This window comes from Dermochelys coriacea, chromosome 12 (genome assembly GCF_009764565.3).
Source record: "Dermochelys coriacea isolate rDerCor1 chromosome 12, rDerCor1.pri.v4, whole genome shotgun sequence".
Classification (NCBI taxonomy): Eukaryota; Metazoa; Chordata; order Testudines; family Dermochelyidae; genus Dermochelys; species Dermochelys coriacea.
Window position 1 is genome coordinate 29,045,851 of NC_050079.1, and position 21,769 is coordinate 29,067,619.

Sequence of the window (21,769 nt, forward strand, 5' to 3'; positions counted from 1 at the left end):
ACCCTGCCCCGGCTTTCAGCCCCCACCTTCTCTCCCAGGACCCTTCATGAAAATCTTGTACCCTACCACCGCCCAGCCCCCTCTGCCACCCCCCACCCCTTTGTGCCCAGGACCCCTAAGAACTAGCATTCTCTGCCACCAGCTGCCCTTCCTCCCACCCGCCTTGCTCCCGCAACTTCTCTGCTCCCCCTGGGCTGCCTTTGTCCGCTGGCTCCTGCTCCTCAGACCCCGCTGCTCCCCTTTCTCTTCTCTGCTCGGAGCCCCCCCTGCCCGACATCTGCATCAGTCCTCAGTCCCATCCTCGCCTCCCCAGCTCCCATTCCGCTTCTCCTCCTCCCGAGTGTTTGTGTGAAATACACCAGCCTCAGGCTGGAAAGGCACCTGGCAAGGAGCTCGGGAATGAATGGCTCTGAAATTTGTAGAAAAGTTGTGTGCTTACTAGATTGAAGGGGGGAAAAAAAAATGCTTCCTTGAATTTCCAAGCGCTAGACCTGCCTCCGAGATCAGCCCAATAAGAGCTGTCAGGGGAGGCTCCCAGCTCACTTTTCCACATCACTTCACAGTTACATCTGGCAGGCAGGCACATTGGAGCGCTCAGCCCCTGAATTAGTGGATTTATTTGGACTATCCCTGCTTTCCTGGCGATGCGCTGCTGCCGCTGATTTGTGCAAAGGGAGAAATTACTAACTGCACTTTACTATGCAGGCACAGAAACCTGAGAGTCTAAGTAACCTGCTTCTCCCCCAGCATCAGCAGCATCAAAAAGCATGAAAGAAATCCAGAGAATCCTGCCCATTCAGACGGACTGGTTAATATTTTCCTCTTCCTGAAGTAGACCCTTTAGATCCATTTGTGAAGTGGTCTTCGCAAGACGTTTCCTGGGTCATTGAAAGAGTGAGTATCTGTTTTATTGTTAGCTAGTTATTTATTTCTCACTGGTAGGTTTTCTCTCTATGGATTTGTCTTTGACTTGGTGCACCTTGCATACACTGTCACCGACACTATCTGTTATAAGGAAAACAGTGTCTGTTTCCTTATAAACAGATGCATTATTAGACTGAAGTGTAGTGGCTCATTAATTCGGATTCTTTGAAATTCCCTGATAATGGGAGGCCGGTTTGGGGGTGGGTTGTTTTTTTTTTGTTTGTTTGTTGTTGTGGGGGTTTTTTTGTTTTGTTTTTTTGTTTTTTAAAGGAAGTTTTGTATCACAGTGAGCTGTTCGCTGGGCTGGAGAGCCCGTTTCTTTTCGGTGGTTTGTTTATTTTTTTAACTTTATTTATTTATTTAGTACAATAAATCTCTGGACTGTTGTACGGTGGTGAATAGATGCAGGGCTGCATTCATGCATTGAAGTAGATTGCAGTTTTCGTGCTGAGAATAAAAATCAGCCACCAGCCAGATATGTAAATGGTGGAGGTGGAGGCTGGAAGAATCATGGGGGGGGCGGGATTTCCCCCCTATTTATCACTGCCGACCCCATGGTTCCCCAAACCCCTCAAATAAATCCATGGATGGAATTGGACTGATTTATCCTTCTCTCCTGTTCAGAAAGGAAAGTCTCCCGTCAGTTCTGCTCTAGCTTTCTCTAAGCTGGGGTGGCAAGGACGCTTTAGCTGTAAGTAGCCGAGAGCCATCTCTTTCCCATAAGTAGTTTTCTCTTCCTGTCCTTGTTGACTAAATAGTGAATGCACCCGGCTGAAACTTAGGAGAGGACGCAAACCCCTTAGCTCCAGTTGCTTGTTAGTTGCATCATTACGGAGGCTTCTAGAGAAGAATGCAGGGCTGTCGACCCCTAAGGCGGGCTGTTCCACTACGCGTTTGATCCTCTGGTTGAGAAAGGCAAGGTCTTACATTCTGCTTGGATAGCACATTTGCTTGGTGGTAACATCCCAACCGGGAAACCCGAGCTGTCAGATAGCATCCCTGCTAGACTGTATCAGATCTACAAGAACATTGTGATCAGCTGTGGAGCACAGAAGGCACCGGATCAGACTATAGCACTGCAAAGCTTCAGCATAGAAAACCCATATATACAATATAATCCAAATTTCTCATTGGACAATATAGAGGAGATTAACTCAAATCCTTATTTAGGCACTGGCTACCACCATAAAGATGCCACCACTTAACATAAGCAGGGATTCCTTTGTGGTTGATGGCCATTCAGTCATGTCTAGACCCTTTCTCAATTTAAACAGTTTACATTAAGTACCAGACAAAACGGAATTGAATCTATCCAAACTGGCACATAATAGCATTTTAAAACAGGGCTCTGGTTACCAACAGGTATCAAACGCTCCATGCTCCTGCTACCCCCACTCCCCTCCCCAAATCTTCGATACTTCCTCTGAATATAAGAATGTAAACTTTAATAAAAGCTGACACGTTTAAATGGCCAACTTGATGAGCTCATCAATGACTAGCCATTTGTCTTCACGGTCATCATTGCCAGATGTTTCCTTGGACTGCTGAATGTAAGAAATCAAATAACTTTAACTGTCTATTGTTTTCAAATCTACAACATTAGTGTTTAATAGAAAGTCAGCTAACAGCTGCTCACTTCAGTTTCAATTAAAGAATATAGCTGATAAGTAACAAAGCCATAGATAAAGAATCCTCTTAACTTTACTCATCCTCTTTTGTAAATTCCTGAGGAGTTTCTTTGCAATAAGGACCAAGAGATGTATGTGATACTTCCATATGACTGCAATCTGAAGATATTCCTCTACAGTCCATTGTTAGGAACAAGATGATATATCACAATTGGTTTCCAGGACATGTAAGTCTACTGAAAATATTAAACAAGCAAATAAATAAAAACAAGCAAATGATCCAAATGTACTTTTTCAGCTGTCTTAATCAAAGAGAAATGATCAAAATGGCTAAATGCATTGATGGTATTTTGCACACATGTTAAAGCATTACTCATCAAGTCCACAAATATAAAATCTGATAACATCAAAACCAAAAGATCTTTACAGTGTAACCTCCTGGCCTAATTGTGTGACCATTTCAACCTTAGAGCTATATGAGGGGAACTGATTCTTATATAATATTCTAGTCTAGGGTTTTCCATCCATTCAACCTTGCAGTTGTGCCTCATTGAATGCAAAAACCCATAATCTTCCCCACTAAATACTGCTGTTTGCTTTTTAATATTGCTATTTATTGAAGCACTTTTCAATCTTTCTGTAATACTTATTTTATAATATGATAGGCTTTAAAGGATTTCAGTTTCTATTGCTGTTTGTAAGTTGAGGGCCTCTTGCAGCAGAGGCTATGCTACCTGGAAGCTGTATTTTGTGGACATAGGTACATTATAATATACGGGTGAATAATGTATTGTTAATTGAAATGTGTTAATCACAAAAAGCAACTTGCGAGGTTTCTTTATAAGGTTTCTTTATAAAAAGTCATTAAATAAAATAATATGTTTGGCTGCTTAACAAATGTTGATCTGTTTATATGACATTAAAGCATCTTTCATTTAAAAAAAAAAAAACTTTATCGTACTTTGGGAGGGAATCCTCCACAGATTACTTCAGTCATGCCAGCCCATGCTCACTGTCCCTTCCAAAAAGCTTGTCCACAGTCACAGACCAGATATAAATTTGCTTATTACTTTTAGAGATACTTTCTAGAGAAGTTCTGTCTCTTTTTCACCGCACATTTGTCAATTCCCTAGTAAAGATGTTGATTCCTGAAGGTCTCAGTGCCCTGTGTACTTTGCCTGGGACATTTTAGTCAGAGGTTGGAATTAAGGGCTTGGGGGCTCACCCGTATGACCCCTGATGTATACAAATAAGTAAAGACCTTGTATTATTACCTCAGCTAGCGGTAAAATTGTTTTAATTCCCATCATGAACACGGGGGGGGGGGAGATGAGATGTATTTTTATGAACAAGAATAGCTCTTTGACAAGAGACAGAGTCAACACAAAGTGCATATTGAAAGCACATGGTGCTGCAAATCTTTACCAGTTATGACAAGACAGAGAATCTATAAACAATACTTATAAGAAAGCAACTGCTAATGCTACATAGTCTAAATATTAAGGTCTACTCACAGCATTTTGTATAACCAACCGTATATTATTATGTATACAAACCACATGTATATTGTATTGCATTTTCCATTTTAAATCTCCTCCTTGTAACACTATATCAAGGCTGACCTTTTGGACAAACTTTTAATAATAACAATTGTGTACACCTTGATTATATCTGCATTTCAGAAAACCATATAAGACTCGGTGAGCTGTGAGTTTAAAAATAACACAAATCAAATTTTACCGGTGGGAGGAGAACTCTAAGACATTTGCATTGAAATATTTTAAGCATCATTGCTACCATAAGTCTGCATCTATAGAATTCAATTAGATGTTGTAAACTCAACATTTTTCTTAGCCTTGTTGCCATAGAAAAAGTGGTATACTTCATAGCTTTCTAAACATAAATATCTGAGAAAATTTACCCTTTTAGAAATTGAACAGAAGTGCCAATACAGTTTACATTTTCAACTATTTCCCCCAGTTCATGAATACTTTCATTAAATTTCTTAGTTTGATAAATCAAGTAAACAGCACCAGCACAGTGGCATTTCAACTACAGATGCAATTTTAACTTTTCAGGATTTCTCTCTGAAAATGCAGTGGAAGCAGATGACATCTGAAAGTGGAAAGAAGAACTGACACAGAAAGGTGCCCTCAGAATGAGTTTACTAGCAGCTGACTCCAAGCAGAGGACCAATTCCTGCTTGCTTGACTCGTGAGTAGTCCATTACTATCAATCACCATTTGATGGCAATGGTACTACTTGAGGAACTGGTCCAACAAGGTGCTAAGCACTAGTTATTATCATTGTAGTCAACGGGAGTTAGGATGTTCAAAATCTTGGTGGGTTGGGCTCAGAATTAATAGAATGAGCAGGATTGGCTCAATTTTGCAAAACCTATGTATTGCTTTTCCTGAGGAGCCTCCACTGCATGTATGGGGTCTAAAGCCAACTTTTCAAAAAAAAAAAATGTTAAACATGCACAGGGAAAAATTGCCACTCAGTATGTTTTGTTCAGGCTTCTACTCCTAGTAGAAGCAGCTGTGTATTTTGTTAAAAATAGTATTTTTAGTTCATCAGCTTGCTTGTAGTTTTCAAACTTAGTGGTGTGTATTAAATCTAAACAGGTTAATTCTAAAACTCTACACAACTTACTTTAAGAAACTCATCTTGCAGTTTAAATCCATTTTAATCACTTTCCCTTTCCTATTACTAATGTTTAATCATACGTGTGTGTGTGTATAAAGTAAATGCCAATGTGGAAAGAAAATTGTGTACTTCTAGTAGAAGAACACAATTCATTAGTTTTGCAGGCAAATACACATTACTGACAATGAACATCAGTATTAAGGATTGAATATATCTGCCCATTATTTCCTTTCAATTCAAATGATCATTGGACCTTAATTTCTACCCTGCCTGAACTTGAAATGAGTAGTATAAAGCCAGTGACCCCGTGGTCTTTAATCTCAGGGAGTGTACTTCAAATATATCCAATAGGAAGAAATTTAGTTCAGCATGGCAAATGCAAATGTCAAAATTAAACATAAGGCCTGATTCTACTCCCATTAAAGTCAATGAGAACTTCCACTGACTTCAGTGGTGCAGGAGCAAGATCTTAAATCCTAATGTCATATGTTGATGTTAGAGGATATTAACCAAACCTTGGCATAACTATCATAACTACTGTATACTGTCAGCAAAGCTCAGCAATGTTACTTTTTCTTTTCTGTATAGATTTTCATTCTTCGGCATTTATTTCAAGGGGAACTTCATACCTATGCAGTCGTTAAACCATAAAGACCAAGAGTTATTTTAGTCACACTTCAGGTTGATACAAAAGAAGGTTATTTATGCTACTTTGCTTAATTGTGCATGATAGATGACATTCTCTAAAGAAAATCAAGGAAAGAACAATAATGGTTTCTGTCGTATGTCAATGGATTACTGAAAAACAATGAGAAAACATACTTATGGCCTCCATTAATATTTAAACAATTTTCAATAAGAACAGGATAAGCACATCTCAGTTGTTGAAAAGTCTGATAAATGATGCCCTAGACGAAGAATGATTAACACCTAATTCTCAGTTACAGGCCAATCTGTTTGCCTTTTAAGAGCTCTCAACATGGTATGCACAACTTGCATTTTTCCCCTCACTTTTAAAAGTGTTATAGGTATTTCAAATTATGCAATACACCCTTATAAAAATTAGCATTGGTCTGAGAGGTGAGATTGGCACCAGCTAGCACTATTAAATCTGTATGTAGTCTAGTATTCTATTTTGGTGGAAGGAAAAATGCTTTAATCACCAGACTGCAGGAAAATAAAAAATTGAGTTCAGTCATATTCTTCCCTTTACTGTACAAACAAACTGAGACAGATGTGACCATACTGCATTTCAGTGTTATAATCACCTAGACCACTTTGGTGGTTCAAATGGAATATGACAATTCTCCTTCTCTCTGTTTTGAGCTGGCACCATCAGCTTCTCAGCAAGGCAATGTGGAGGTGAACTGACGCTCTGACACAGATCAGAGGGAAATCTGACCCTCATGCTCCGGCAAATAAACTTTTTTTTTTTTTAAAACTAGGTGTGACAGTCTAAAAGGCATAAATATGGCACATGCTCTATAATATATGTTCATTTTAACGCATAATTTCTTTCGTATTTATATTACATGCAGGAGCAAGAATGATATAAATAGTCATTTCATTGGAAATGAAATACGATCAAGCAAGCACTATTGGAAGAGAGATCCTATTTATCGTTATTCTTTATTACTTATTCAGTGGCAAAAAGCACACTGAGCTGAACACAAGACTTTGCATACAATCAAATGTCAGATACAATGCATCATTGAGAACAGCAAAGAGCATGTGGGATGAGGATGTTCCAAGGTTACTGGCATAGTTGGTTATTGTGTCTTGATGGTTCTGTTAAAGCTCTTTATTTATCTGGGTTTTTCAACAGCAAATTATTTTGCTGAATATTGTAGGACGGCTCATGTGAGCAAGGATTACCCACATGAATGATGAGAGGAGTATCCGGCCCTTGTGTTTCTACTGTAGAAAACTTCAGGGTTTACTGAGTTGCCAGGAGAGGATCAGCAGAGGGAAAATAATTCTGCTTCCCACAGGGGGAAGGTCTGCATTATGTTACTGCCATTACTGGGGAACCCTGTTAGAACTGTGGGGAAAAAAATGGACGAGGAGCATGAGTGGAAGTGTTGCCAGCGTAACCAATACCTGCAACTAAAAAGGATTGAGTTTAAAGAACAGATAGAACAGTGTGAAGCCAAAGAAAACAGGAATGATATTCTAGTTACTGTGGAAAGTAAGCAGGAGGGGGAGAAAGGGCTAAGAGAAAAATAAATGAACAATAGTGAGGAAGACGGAGCTTCCAGATGTTGACAAAGGAGGTGCTGCAAGGTACAAAAGTGTCTGTCATCTATGTTGTAGGGTTACCAAATGTCCTGATTTTGGGGTCTTTTTTCTTATATAGGCTCCATTACCCCACAACCCTAGTCCTGACTTTTCACATTTGCTGTCTGGTCACCCTATCTATGTTGGCTATTTAAAAAAACAAGGGGAAGTTGCAGATTTTGTACCCATGTAGACAGCATGTTCAGTTTCTGATCATGGCCCAAGGGAACATCGAGATAATGGGAAGAAACTGTCATTGTTGATGAGTATGTTCCAAATAAGGGAAGCCAATCCAAGGACATTAGTTATTGTAAAAGGCTTCTGATTAACGGTCCTGACGTGTTTTCCTAACTTGAGTGAAAGTTGTCATCTAAAGCTCTACCTGTCTTGAAGGAAGGGAGGATCTTTAATTTATTTGTTGCAGGGACTCGAGGTTGTTAAATGGAATTTTTTCTGCAGGGCAAGAACTCCCATTTGAGACTGATGGAATTTTGAGACTTCAGGAGTGTATACAATACCAAGAACACCATGCTCAAGTCAACCAATGCTAACCAAAGCTTTAAATGACTTGGTGAACATACTTCTCGCCAGTTCTGTGCTGCCTATGTTTAATGCACATTTTCCTGTATTGAATCAGGGTGTCAGGATGGAGTACATGAATGGTATATAATAGTCTGGTCTGCTGTGACATGCAGCAAGTTGGTCTAATTTCAGTTGTTGGGCTTGGTGTGCAGCTGCTAGGTGGTGGTGGTACCTGTGGATATAGAGAAGGCCAGACTAAACAATCTTTTGGTCCCTTCTGGCCTTTAGCTCTATGACTCTATGCTACCTAAAACATCTTTACTGAACCTCTGATACTGTTATGTCCCATCTCTCTCTTAAAAATAGTTATTGCTATTTTATATCACAGCCAGTCTTCCTAGTGTATGATGAAAGGATAACTTCCTATCCATTCTGACAGGTTTCAGAGTAGCAGCCATGTTAGTCTGTATTCGCAAAAAGAAAAGGAGTACTTGTGGCACCTTGGAGACTAACAAATGTATTTGATCATAAGCTTTTGTGTCCATTTATTCTTTTATGTAGAGACTATCCAGTTTGACCAATGTACATGGCAGAGGGGCATTGCTGGCATATGATGGCATATATCACATTGGTAGATGCGCAGGTGAACGAGCCTCTGATAGCATGGCTGATGTGATTAGGCCCTATGATGGTGTCCCCTGAATAGACACAAAGGAAAACTATTTCCCCATGTTTATTTACCCCCACCCCCCACTGTTCCTCAGACATTCGTCAACTGCTGGAAATGGCCCACCTTGATTATCACTACAAAAGGTTTTCTTCCCCCCCCCCACCGCCCGCTCTCCTGCAGGTAATAGCTCTCCTTACAGTGTGTATGGTAACACCCATTGTTTCATGTTCTCTGTGTATATAATTCTCCCCACTGTATTTTCCACTGAATGCAGCCGATGAAGTGAGCTGTAGCTCACGAAAGCTTGTGCTCAAATAAATTTGTTAATCTCTACAGTGCCACAAGTACTCCTTTTCTTTTTGCGAATACAGACTAACATGGCTGCTACTCTGAAACCTGTCATTATGCAAGGCACTGAATTTAGCCGTATGGAATGGAAATCTATCAACTTCATGAAAAAACTTGTACAGATACAGACAGACATCATCTTCCTTTCCAAATGCAAACAGATAGACATCATACCAAAAGGATTGAAGGTAAAAAATCCATTACAATCTACATACCAAACAGACTATGGTGACAGCTTGTGCCACACACACTCAAACTGTGGAACCATCTGATCAACATCCTGTACAGCAAACAGGGAAAGATTAAGAATGAGCTCTCAAAACTGGATACTCTAATAAAAAAACAACCTTCCACCCAAACTTCCTCGTGGCTGGACTTTACAAAAACTAGACAAGCCATTTAAAACACACGTTTTGCTTCTCTACAAAAGAAAAAGGACACTAAACTATATCTTAACTACTACATGCCACAAGGGGCCACAACAGCAACATTGTTAATCTATCCAACTATACTCTTAGGACAGCAGAAGAATTTGTCCTATCTCAGGGCCTCTCCTTCTGCCCCTCCACCCCCATGAACATGATACAGTTCTGTGGTGACCTAGAATCCTATTTTTGACATCTCCAACTCAAGGAATAATTCCAACACACCTCTGAACAACATATTAACCCACAGAGACCTTCCTACAAGACTACAAAAAGAAGGTTGAAACAACAGACTGGAGTTCTACATAGAGTGCTTCTGCCGACGTGCCAGGGCTGAAATTGTGGAAAAGCAGCATCACTTGCCCCATAACCTCAGCCGTGCAGAACACAATGCCATCCACAGCCTCAGAAACAACTCTGACAACATAATCAAAAAGGATGACAAAGGAGGTGCTGTCGTCATCATGAATAGGTTGGAATATGAACAAGAGGCTTCTAGACAGCTCTCCAACACCACTTTTCATGTTTTCACTTTTCATGTTCTCTGTGTGTGTATATCAATCTCCCCTCTGTATTTTCCACCAAATGCATCCGATGAAGTGAGCTGTAGCTCACAAAAGCTTATGCTCTAATAAATTTGTTAGTCTCTAAGGTGCCACAAGTACTCCTTTTCTTTTTGCGAATACAGACTAACATGGCTGCTACTCTGAAACCTTTCTACAAGCCATTACCCTCTGATCCCACTGAGGGTTACCAAAAGAAACTACACCATTTGCTCAAGAAATTCCCTGAAAAAGCACAAGAACAAATCCGCACAGACAGACCCCTGGAACCCCGACCTGGGGTATTCTATCTGCTACCCAAGATCCATAAACCTGGAAATCCTGGACGCCCCATCATCTCGGGCATTGGCACCCTGACAGCAGGATTGTCTGGCTATGTAGACTCCCTCCTCAGGCCCTACGCTACCAGAACTCCCAGCTATCTTCGAGACACCAATGACTTCCTGAGGAAACTACAATCCATCGGTGATCTTCCTGAAAACACCATCCTGGAGACTATGGATGTAGAAGCCCTCTACACCAACATGGACTACAAGCCATCTGGAACAGTATCCCTGATAATATCACAGCAAACCTGGTGACTGTACTTTGTGACTTTGTCCTCACTCATAACTAACATTTGGGGACAATGTATAGCTTCAAATCAGCGGCACTGTGATGGGTACCTGCATGGCCCCACAGTATGCCAACATTTTTATGGCTGACTTAGAACAACGCTTCCTCAGCTCTCGTCCTCTAATGCCCCCACTCTACTTGTGCTACATTGATGAGATCTTCATCATCTGGACCCATAGAAAAGAAGCCCTTGAGGAATTCCACCAGGATTTCAACAATTTCCATCCCACCATCAACCTCAGCCTGGACCAGTCCACACAAGAGATCCTCTTCCTGGACACTACGGTGCTAATATGCGATGGTCACATAAACACCACCCTATACCGGAAACCTACTGACCGCTATTCCTACCTACATGCCTCCAGTTTTTACCCAGATCACACCACACGATCCATTGTCTACAGCCAAGCTCTATGATACAACCGCATTTGCTCCAACCCCTCAGACAGAGACAAACACCTACAAGATCTCTATCAAGCATTCTTACAACTACAATACCCATCTGCTGAAGTGAAGAAACAGATTGACAGAGCCAGAAGAGTACCAAGAAGTCACCTACAGGACAGGCCCAACAAAGAAAATAACAGAATGTCACTAGCCATCACCTTCAGCCCCCAACTAAAACCTCTCCAGCGCATCATCAAGGATCTACAACCTATCCTGAAGGACGACCCATCACTCTCACAGATCTTGGGAGACAGGCCAGTCCTTGCTTACAGACAGCCCCCAACCTGAAGCAAATACTCACCAGCAACCACACACCACACCACAGAACCACTAACCCAGGAACCTATCCTTGCAACAAAGCCCGTTGCCAACTCTGTCCACATATCTATTCAGGGGACACCATCATAGGGCCTAATCACATCAGCCATACTATCAGAGGCTCGTTCACCTGCACATCTACCAATGTGATATATGCCATCATGTGCCAGCAATGCCCCTCTGCCATGTACATTGGCCAAACTGGACAGTCTCTACGTAAAAGAATGAATGGACACAAATCAGACATCAAGAATTATAACATTCAAAAACCAGTCGGAGAACACTTCAATCTCTCTGGTCACTCGATTACAGATCTAAGAGTGGCTATTCTTCAACAAAAAAACTTCAAAAACAGATTCCAACGAGAGACTGCTGAATTGGAATTTTAATTTGCAAACTGGATACAATTTAACTTAGTTTTACTTTGTGTAATGACCCATCCACTCCCAGTCTCTATTAAAGCCTATTTCCCCATGTTTATTCCCCAACCGTTCCACCCCCCCACTGTTTCTCAGATGTTCTTGTCAACTGCTGGAAATGGCCCACCTTGATTATCACTACAAAAGGTTTCTCCCCCTCTCCCCCCCCCACTGGTAATAGCTCATCTTAAGTGATCACTCTCATTACAGTGTGTATGGTAATACCCATTGTTTCATGTTCTCTATGTATATAAATCTCCCCACTGTATTTTCCACTGAATGCCTCCGATGAAGTGAGCTGTAGCTCATGAAAGCTTATGCTCAGATAAATTTGTTAGTCTCTCTAAGGTGCCAAAAGTACTCCTTATCCATTTTGACAGACTGTTGAAGTGTATGATGAAGAATCTGCAAAAAGCCTATTTAGACAAAATATATATCTCACACTTTTAATTGTCTGGCATCTCTAGTGTAATTTATTTAAATAAATCAATAATGCTAGATTTTTCATGTAACTGAAACGATTGACAATCCTCCTTAATGAAACGGTGAGGTCAGAGGACTTATCTATAGCTTGTAATCACAATGATCAACAAGGTAGCAATGAATGCAGAATGAAATTAGAAGCGGATTGCCCTGAAGATGCAGCAGTTCACAAGAGGATCCTCAACATTTGCTGATGTGAAAAAACTCTAGAGAGGCAGTAAAATCTCCTTGACTGGAGATCATGGTGTAAATCAATGCATTAGCACTATAATAAAGGGGATTACTTGGCCAGAAAGCCATTCTGTGGTTTGAAAAATCTAAAAATAAATTGATTTTTCAAGCTTTTATGACCTTACTCCATTTTCTTTCTTAGTAAGCAGTTTGTGTTAACAATTTTTTCTAACTTTATTAATCGTTATAACAGTTCTATTGCATTTCATCATCTCTCTAGTACCTTTTAAAAGTTACAATATAATTGCAAAATAGCCATAATGAAATTAGTACTGGTTGTTACCAATATGTCAACTGCCAAATAACTGTAACCCACAGGTATGTTATACAAAAGATGAGAATTAAAGTAATTATATAGTGAACTCCATATCATTGCCTATTGCCATACTTACTCTATTGTCCCCACAAAGTCAATGGGACTATTTGTGTCAATTGACTAGGATTTGGCCCTTAAAGTAACTGTAATGTATATAATATCAGCTAATGATGGTGCTACATCTGGAAATGATATTACACTGTTAGTCATTTATAATGCTGCAAATAGTTCCAACAAGGGGGAGGGGGCATCACCTAACTTGTAAACTCAGTATGGTTGTAAGCTTTTTGTTCTGTGTTTGTACAGCATTGGTCCACGCTGGGAACTCCTCAGTTCTACCAGATTCCAAACAATAATCATGGTTTGGTGCTGCCTGCCCAAAAGCATATCAACACATACAGCAGGTAGATCCTGTTACAGAAAACAAAGTATTCAGCTTTACCTGTGATTTGATTCTCTATAGGTTTTGCTCTGAGAAACCAACCCTTTTTACAAATATTTTCACTTTATTTGAAACTATTATCTAGAACACTCTTATCTGAAAAAGGGTCAAATTTCCCTAGCTCTATTTGTTATATTGAAAAATCCCTTTATTTTACCCACAATCCGGACTCCTAGACTGTTTAAAAAAAATCATTTCTACCTTCATCTCACAGAGCCATTCAGAGAACCAAGCCTGTATTATACATTCTCTCAGGCAAAAAGCTTTATTGAATTAGAATTATAAATAAGTAAATATCTTTCAGACATGGAATCTAAAAAGAACATTGTGGCTTTTGAGAAAACTGCAAACATTAATGGTACACTTTCACAAACAAACCAAATCACTGGAAATAATGGAAATAACAGTTTAAGAGCCAGACTCTATTCCTGCTGTAGGTGTTTTGTGGTGTTCTGATGGCACAAAATAGCTGGAGAGCCTGCAGATCTGGTCTCATGAGGGGATCCTCAGATGGCAGAGAACAATTATCTAAGCTCCACACCACTTCCCTAGGCCCTGGCATACACAGAGTGTCAAGGAAAAGGGAAACATGGCTGCAGAGTCTCTATTTCACAGCGATCCCTGACCACAAAATAGCTTCCTGTGCTGTGTGCAGCCAGGAATAAATTAGAATAACTTAATTTAGGGACCAGGGCAGTCTCTAGCTGTGCCAGAACTGGAGAAATAAAGTTTTTTCCCCTTCATGACCAGAAGGGACTACCTGTCTGTCAAATGGACCAATAGCAGCAATGGGGACTGGAAAAGTGCCATAGTACCTCTCCATAATACCACATCCTGTACATGGATTGCAGCACCTAGAGTGGCAAGAAGAACCCATTTCCACAACTGGCCAGGACTCTGGAGACAGCCCATTCTCTGTGTGTTGGTTGCAGGCCTCTCCCTTAAAACAGGCCTAGGCCCCTCAGCTTCAGGTCAATCGACTTACTACTGGCAAAGTCAGAGTAATGAGTTCAAATGAGGCTTGTATTGAAGAGTTCCAGAAGACCTACCTTCATTATGGAGATACTAATAAGTCTCATACATTATGGAGTCTCCTTCATTGTGAGCTGTGCATATTCACATACATAGCAGTACTAAAACAAAAACCTGTGCAGTTATGAGGGGGATTTGTTCTGTAGCCTGTGATGCCTAAAATATGCTGTAGTTTTCCTTTCCCACTGGTGCTGGAGAACTTATTGCACATTTATGACCACAGCCCTCAAGTTAACTGTGCTTTTTGTCAGGTTGTTTTACTGAGTTAGGTTTAATGAAATGTGGTATGTCAGTGTTGCTGCTGCTGTTGTTTTTGTTTGCTTGAAGTGTTGCTGAAGCCTCTCCCATGGAGCTACACTGAGATTGGATCCAATCATGGCTAAAGAATCTTGATATATTAGCAATAGCTAGATGGGATTTAATCCATCTGTATTGCATGAAAAGTAGTGGATCTGACCTTCCTGTCTTTGTTTTAATATACATCTAAGCAAATTTAGGTTTTGCAGATTGGCAGCTCAGGTAACTAAAGTCTTATGTCTCTTCCCTACCCTATATAACAAAAAGATACAGCATATGCACTGGCAGTACAAGTGTCACACTATTCCACCAATTTGCATCAGCTCTGCTCAGGAGGGAGCACCCTTTGGAGTGAAAGGGGACAGCAGTTCAGTCTTAATTAGATAAATTAGCTGATATTTTTTTAAAAGCCCCTTGTATAAGAAAAGTGCTGTGTTTTATTATTATTCAGTCATGGGAATGGCAAAAAAGGGCCAATTAGAGTGGCATGTCCAAAGCAGCGGCAATATCAGGGTGGGTTCATCTGAAAGATTTCTCTGGTGCAGGTGTAACTCACAGGTCAGTGTGTGTGTGTGTGTGTGTGTGTGTGTTGTGTGCCCCCCTTCCCCTTCTGTGTTGAATTCACACTGGATCTGAGTGTTACAGCTCCACCTACAGAGTTTAACTCAAGCTGGAAAGACTTATGCTTCTAACTCTGGAGGTCCCTGATTTGATCCCTAGTGTCAGCCAAGATGTTGACCTTTACACTTCATGGTGGTTCATGCTATCCTGAGGTTTGTTTTTCTTTTGATTCCCAAGAACAGAAAAATATCAAAAACCTTTCCCCCAAAACAATTTGTGTATTGTTTCCATCTAAGCTTGAATGTTCCTTCTCCCTCTAATTACCTCATACCTACCATAACATATTCTGGGTTCCTCTCCCTTTTAAGGTCTACCGGGCAGTAGCTACAAACCCTCTAGTTCCCCATACTTTCATTGTCTTCAGAGTGAACCTGGCTGTCCCCACCCACCCCAACCTCTTAGGAGAGAGCTATCCTTCCACTCGTTCCTCACCACTCCCTGGGGGGATTGGGGATGTGGAAAGTCAGGTTACGTCTCTTCCTTCCACATTTCATAGAAAATCTCTTCAGAGAATTAGGTTGCATTACCTTCCTGCACTCTCTCTCACTCAGTCTTCAGCACTGAGACCCGTAACTCACTGGGCACTTACCTCATTTCTTGTTGCATTATCGAAAGTATACTTCGAGGTCCAGAGGTACTCGGACTAAGTTTTAGTTCATAACAGATCTTCTCGCCTTCTTAAAAATATGAGTCTCTCATGGCTTCAGAATTTCTTGCAAGAGGTTTCCACAGCTGTGTTGTCAGTTACTGAAATAAAAACAAAACAAACAAACCTGGGAACTTGTTGCCAAGCGATGTTGTGAGGGCCAAAACGATAATGGGGCTCCCAAAAGAACTAGATAAGTTAATGCAGGATAGGTCCATCAATGGCTATTAGCGAAGATGGTCAGGGATGCAACCCTGTGCTCTGGGTGTCCCTACTCTCTGATTGCCAGAATCTGGCAGTGGGTGATAGGGAATGCATACTAAATGATTGCCTGTACTTCTCACTCCCTCTGAAGTAACTGGGACCAGCTGCTGTTGGAAGACATGATATGGGCTAGATGGACCGTTTTTATGTTAAACAAAACAAACCCCACAGTTTATCTTTTTACTTGTCTTCTGTTTGTTTTGTTAGCCTTTAAAATTCATATTCATGTTTTCAAGTTTTTCCTTCATAAACATGAATACTAGAACCATATAATATATATACAAAAATGAAAGCTGTGAGCCTCGCATGATCATATGACTCAAGAAGTTTAGGCTTAAAGAAAAACATCAAATATCATCAGACACTAGAGCTGGGTGACATTTTGTCAAACTTTTTCTCACTGAAAAATGCAGATTCAAGTTGAGTGAAACATTTCGTAAATTCATGTTGATATCGCTGAATTGTTTTGCTGAAACCAAAAATTAAGGTGTTTTTTTTTTTTTTAAAAGCTCAACGTTTGAATTAAATGTTTAGTTTCTGGTTGAATGAAATACTTTGTGTGACCAAAATGTGTGCTTTTGTTTTGACTTATCTAAAATTTCAAAAAAAAAATGGTTTGGGTCTATATGAAACAAATTTTTAAAAAAATTTAACTAACCAAAACAATCAGTGATTTGTACAGCTCTGAACAACACACACAAAACTCATGAGTTGGCAGCTCTGCATCTATTCTCCTAGAGTGTAATTTTCCATAAGATTACATTAGGTTCTCAACCAGTCAATGATTATATATCAGGAAGCCTTTTACAAAACTCCAGCCATGCTATTATCCTCTTTGGGTTATGTCCCAGATATCTTTTTAAGTAACCTATGGTTGCATTTAAGGTTTTCAGAGCATTGTGGCTATACTGTAGCAGGCTTTAAGTTGTTAGCTTCTTCGTCTCAGTACCTCTCTTAGGGAAAACAAACACTTAAAGATTTTATTTTAAAAGTGTTTGTTTTTTTAAATTGGCCACTGCTGAGCCTTTTATTTATTACCTTCTCCTGTCCACTCTTCCCCTCAGTATGTTATATGAGATCTCCACATCAGGTTTTATTTGTCTGAATGTTAAGGTCTTATTTTTTTTTGCCAAATTATGTTTTTATTGTTTTTAATGGTTTTATGATGTTGTATAAACAGAGGTAGGGGAACATGAACTTGTAAATAGAGTTGATCATAAATTTTTGATATTTTTTTCATTGAAAAATTCTGGTGAATCAAAAGTGAAATGTTTTGCAGAAATATGTTGATTTTTATAAAATTTTGGAAAACAACACCACTACCACAGAAACAGAGCATTCCAATGAGGTTGAAACATTCCATTTTAACCTTTTTGGAATATTTTGATTTTCCATTTTTATTCCCTTTTTTTTTTTTTTTTGCTAAAATATAATTTTAAAAAAATAAAAAGTGGAATGACATTGATGTTGTTGTTATAGGAACAAAATATTTTTGGATGGCCAAAACCATTTAGTGTGTGTGTGGGTGGGTGGGAAAGGTCATTTCATGAGAAAATTTCAAAATATTTGCTGTTTTGGAAAGGAAAACAAATTTAGAAATAGCAGAAAGTCCTGCAAAATGGGAAATCTGGTTCCTGCCTGCCTCTGCCTACCTAAATGAAATTCATATTTTCTTTCTTAATGTTACAATATTTACTAAAACTGAACTTTTACTTGTGGCCATACATGAATTAAAAAAAAAATTCTTGCCCTTGCTGTTATGAATGCCTGTGGGGGGGGGAGGATTCAATCCTCTGAGGTACTGAGTATGCTCCATTGACTTCAAAGAGCAGGGGACACGTAGAATAAAAAAAGAAAAATGAGTTAAATGAGTTACCCACCGCAGTATTATTGCTCAGCTTCAGAGTTATTTGTGGTTAGCTTTTACTGAAAGGTTTATACAGGGTCAAATTCTAATATGCTGGCTCACACTGAGTAGTTCTGACTTGAAATCGAATGCAGGAAGCTGCTGCACAACATTGACAGAAGAACCTGTCCCTTAGTTGTTCCCCCCCTTTAAAATGGGCATTAAAATTCATTTCCTAGACATTTATATAATCTACTACAAATATAAAACTGGACTTTGGCCTTTTTCTGACATGAAAATAACTAAGATTTTATAAAATATATTCCCAAGCACTTTATAGCTAACTTTGTATTACTCTTATTTTTGCAGGAATCTTGGATGACAGGAAAACCCAGTGGATCATGTTTTTATAAACTAAGCAATTTTTGTTTATGTTTACTGTGCTGCAAATATATGGAGGAGCTGTAAGTAAATGTACTTTACTGCATGATGAACTGGATGGCTATCATCTGGAGGAAAGCAAAATAATCGTTTCATTTCTGTGGTGATTTGCTAAGCTCGTGGTACAATGCCAGAAAGACTAACGGAGATGCTTATGGATGTATGGACTCCATTAATAATAATATGGATTACTGTCCTTCCTTCCATTTATATGGCTCCACTGAATCAGTCTCAAATATTACCACGTGGATCCAGTATAGGACTAAGTGGGCTCAGTGGAGAACAAAAGGTTTTCAACCGTTCGAAGAGGGGCTGGGTTTGGAACCAAATGTTTGTGTTAGAAGAATTTTCTGGACCTGAACCAATATTAGTTGGCCGGGTAAGTAAAGATTTTTTTTTTTTTGCTTTCACTATGTAAATGTACAGTACATGTAGGTCCTCATTGGCCGGGACTCTCTTATCAAGCTCAAGTTTAAAGCTCTTGGTCATTCTGAGTCTTCCCTGATGCCTGTAAATTTATGTTTTATAGATATTTACTCTCAGATCATCTCATTTATGTTAGTTGCATAACTCCGACAGGAGAAAGTAGAATGATCTTTCTAGTGGACTGGAGGTTTCAGGGTACAGACAACCTGTTCTAACTTGTATTTTCAAGATAGAAAGCATCTTTTATTTTTGGTGATAAAGGAGAACAGATGCAATTTTTTAAAAAATGTCATTAGCCAGAATGCTTAGCTTTTCTCATCTTAAGACTTTTCTAAAAGCTGCTATTTGTTACATGCTTATATTTACATTCCATATTCAAAAGTTTTGATACTTCATGGTCACTTTTCACCTGCTGTCCTGCTACACAAAGCTTTGAAATTCTCTGGTTTCAGAAATTTCTCTGAGATGCATATTTGAGCAAGTCTAAACACAAGGATGAAAGTGTACCTTATACAACAGAAGACACCAGGCTAAGATATATTTGTAGAATGACCCTGATGTACATGCCATACAATATAACATCATAGGCATACTATTTTGTAACAGGAAGATGGACAGCATGAGTAAAATATCACATGCTTGCCTTGACATATACTCTATCTGGTGTATTACCAGCCCCGTGTTTATTTTTATAGCTCTGTTCATTTCTTTCAATCAATAATTCTGAATTACACTTGCCTTGGAAAGAGATCATGCCATCTGCATTCATCATAAAGCTTGACTAGCAAATAAATGTGTTCTCCTTGTTGGATTTTTGATTTATATCAGAATAGTCAAATATTGTAACATATCATTAACTTTCTGTTTCCTCTTAATAATGAGACATATTATTACCACATTACCTTGGCTCCTAAACTGTATATAAAGTGTAGGCAGACAATGCGTTAAAACATATATAATTTCATGTTAAAGCATTCTGTACATATTACAGTGTACTTCAGGGAATTTCAATAGCTATGCACGTTACTGAAGAAAAGACAGAGAAAGTATAGAACTGATAACTGTTGCTGGACCAATATGCTAATAGCAATTGTCACCCATTGCTATCTTAAATTGATCATTTCACAAAATCAGTTTGGGTTCCAAATCTTGGGCCAGATGGCGGAAACAGGCATAGCTCCATTGACTTCAATTTAAACTAATGTTGATTTACACCAATAGGAGATTTATCTTAATATTCTTTGTTGCAGTCAATAAACTATCCCAATATCAATGGGGACGCAGCAGGCTTATTAACATACAAATATTCCCAGTTGCATTTAAAACAATGAAGAGAGCTTCTTTTTTTTTTTTTTTTTGTAGAGTACGTAAAATGACAAGATGATCTTGAATCAAGGCAGTGACTCCTTAGTTAATCCTTTCATTGTAGGGTTATCAGAAAAGTTTGTGATCTTATGTACCATATGTGTAGCAATGCCCATGCACAATTAAAACTACTCAGAAGGAGTGAGAGAGGACACTGTGTATCAGTTTTGTGGGAGTTTATTTTTCAGTGTAAATCATAACCTTAACTTTGCTGTAATGCTCAGTAGTTTTTAGTAGTTTTTTTAATTTCCTGCATTATTTTAAATTCATTAATCAAGAGAAAAGAAGGGGTACGGGACCTCCAGGCAAAACTAATAAAGACATCATACCCATTTTCTGCTAGGACTTTGAATAGTACTTATTATTACAAAGCCATGATATCTCATTTGCTGGGACTGCTGCATAATTAGTTTATGGCATGATAGAGATGGAAGAGAGTGAAAAGTGAAACATGTTCTAAAGGCCAGAAATTTTGGGCTTATTTCTGAATTTAAACTTAATATTTCCTAGTAACTTGTCTGTGTCTATTGCTATCTCCATAAAATCACCTTTACTTCTGCTTTCTGAAGGCCTGACCCTGAGAGTTGTGAGCCCCCCTAAGTTCCATTGTAGTCAATGGGAGTTGCTAATGCTCAACCCTTTTCAAAGTCAGGTTCTAACTCTCTTCCCAACTTTAAAATTGCAGCTGCTTTTTTTAAGGCCTCCAGAAAATGTGGGTATGACATAGCTGTTCTCTGGCACCCTCCTTGGTTTAACTACCCATTCCAGATTCCAATTTAAAATCATCCTCTTGGTCCTCAGAGCTTTCAGTGGATTCATTTTCCCTGTTTTACCAGTGTTCTGCAAGTCCCTTTCCTGCTTATTCCATTCTGCAAGTCTTTCACCTAACTATGATTCTGCACAGTTGGAGCTTACTCCTTCACTTCTGTTGCTTCCTCTGTCAAGAACATTTTTAGCTTATGATTGACCTTATAGCTTTTTGAATGCTTTATATGAAAGGCACTCTATAAAGTACACTGTGAGTTATTGTAGAGTGTCTCAGGATAAGAAAGTAAGAAAATAAAACACTGACGTGCTGATACATGTGTTTCACTTGTACATGTGTGTTCTACTGCGTGCATAGCTGATGCTTTTTACGTGTTGCATTTGCTACATGTTACGAGTACTGTTTATATTCACAATACACCTGTACTTGTACAGAATGCTCTGAACATACACGATGCTATCACAAGGCTGAAAGTGCAGTGAAAGTAAGAGCCAAACTCCAAAAGTGACTCTAGTTAAACAAAGGCTAAATTTAATGTATAGCTATTTCTATTCCATTTATATCAGTTCTCATATGGCTCTCATCACCTTCCTATCTGAGTGCTTGCACAGTTACTGTGGTAATATGTACCAAGGACCTGCCATGTGTGCAAATCAGGTCTTTTAGGTCTTTGCTCTGATATGCAAATACAAACACAAAGGTTTGCATACTTAGATAATCACACATGTACAAGAAAAAGTTGGCACACAATTTCTAAGGCCAATATAGGGCCCTTTGAGAACTCACCC

The 21,769-nt window shown here is 39.2% G+C and overlaps 1 protein-coding gene across 2 annotated transcripts in view; it reads left to right on the plus strand.

Moving 5' to 3' along the window:
• The first annotated feature begins 326 nt into the window (after positions 1-326).
• Positions 327-21,769, plus strand: part of CDH8 (cadherin 8) — a 206,849-nt gene continuing 185,406 nt past the window's right edge. For both annotated transcript variants that reach the window (XM_038368728.2, XM_038368730.2), the window contains exons 1-2: positions 327-894; positions 18,353-18,803. In XM_038368728.2, the coding sequence (XP_038224656.1) occupies positions 18,552-18,803 (252 nt within the window). In that variant the 5' untranslated portion in view covers positions 327-894; positions 18,353-18,551. The remainder of the gene's footprint in view (positions 895-18,352; positions 18,804-21,769) is intronic.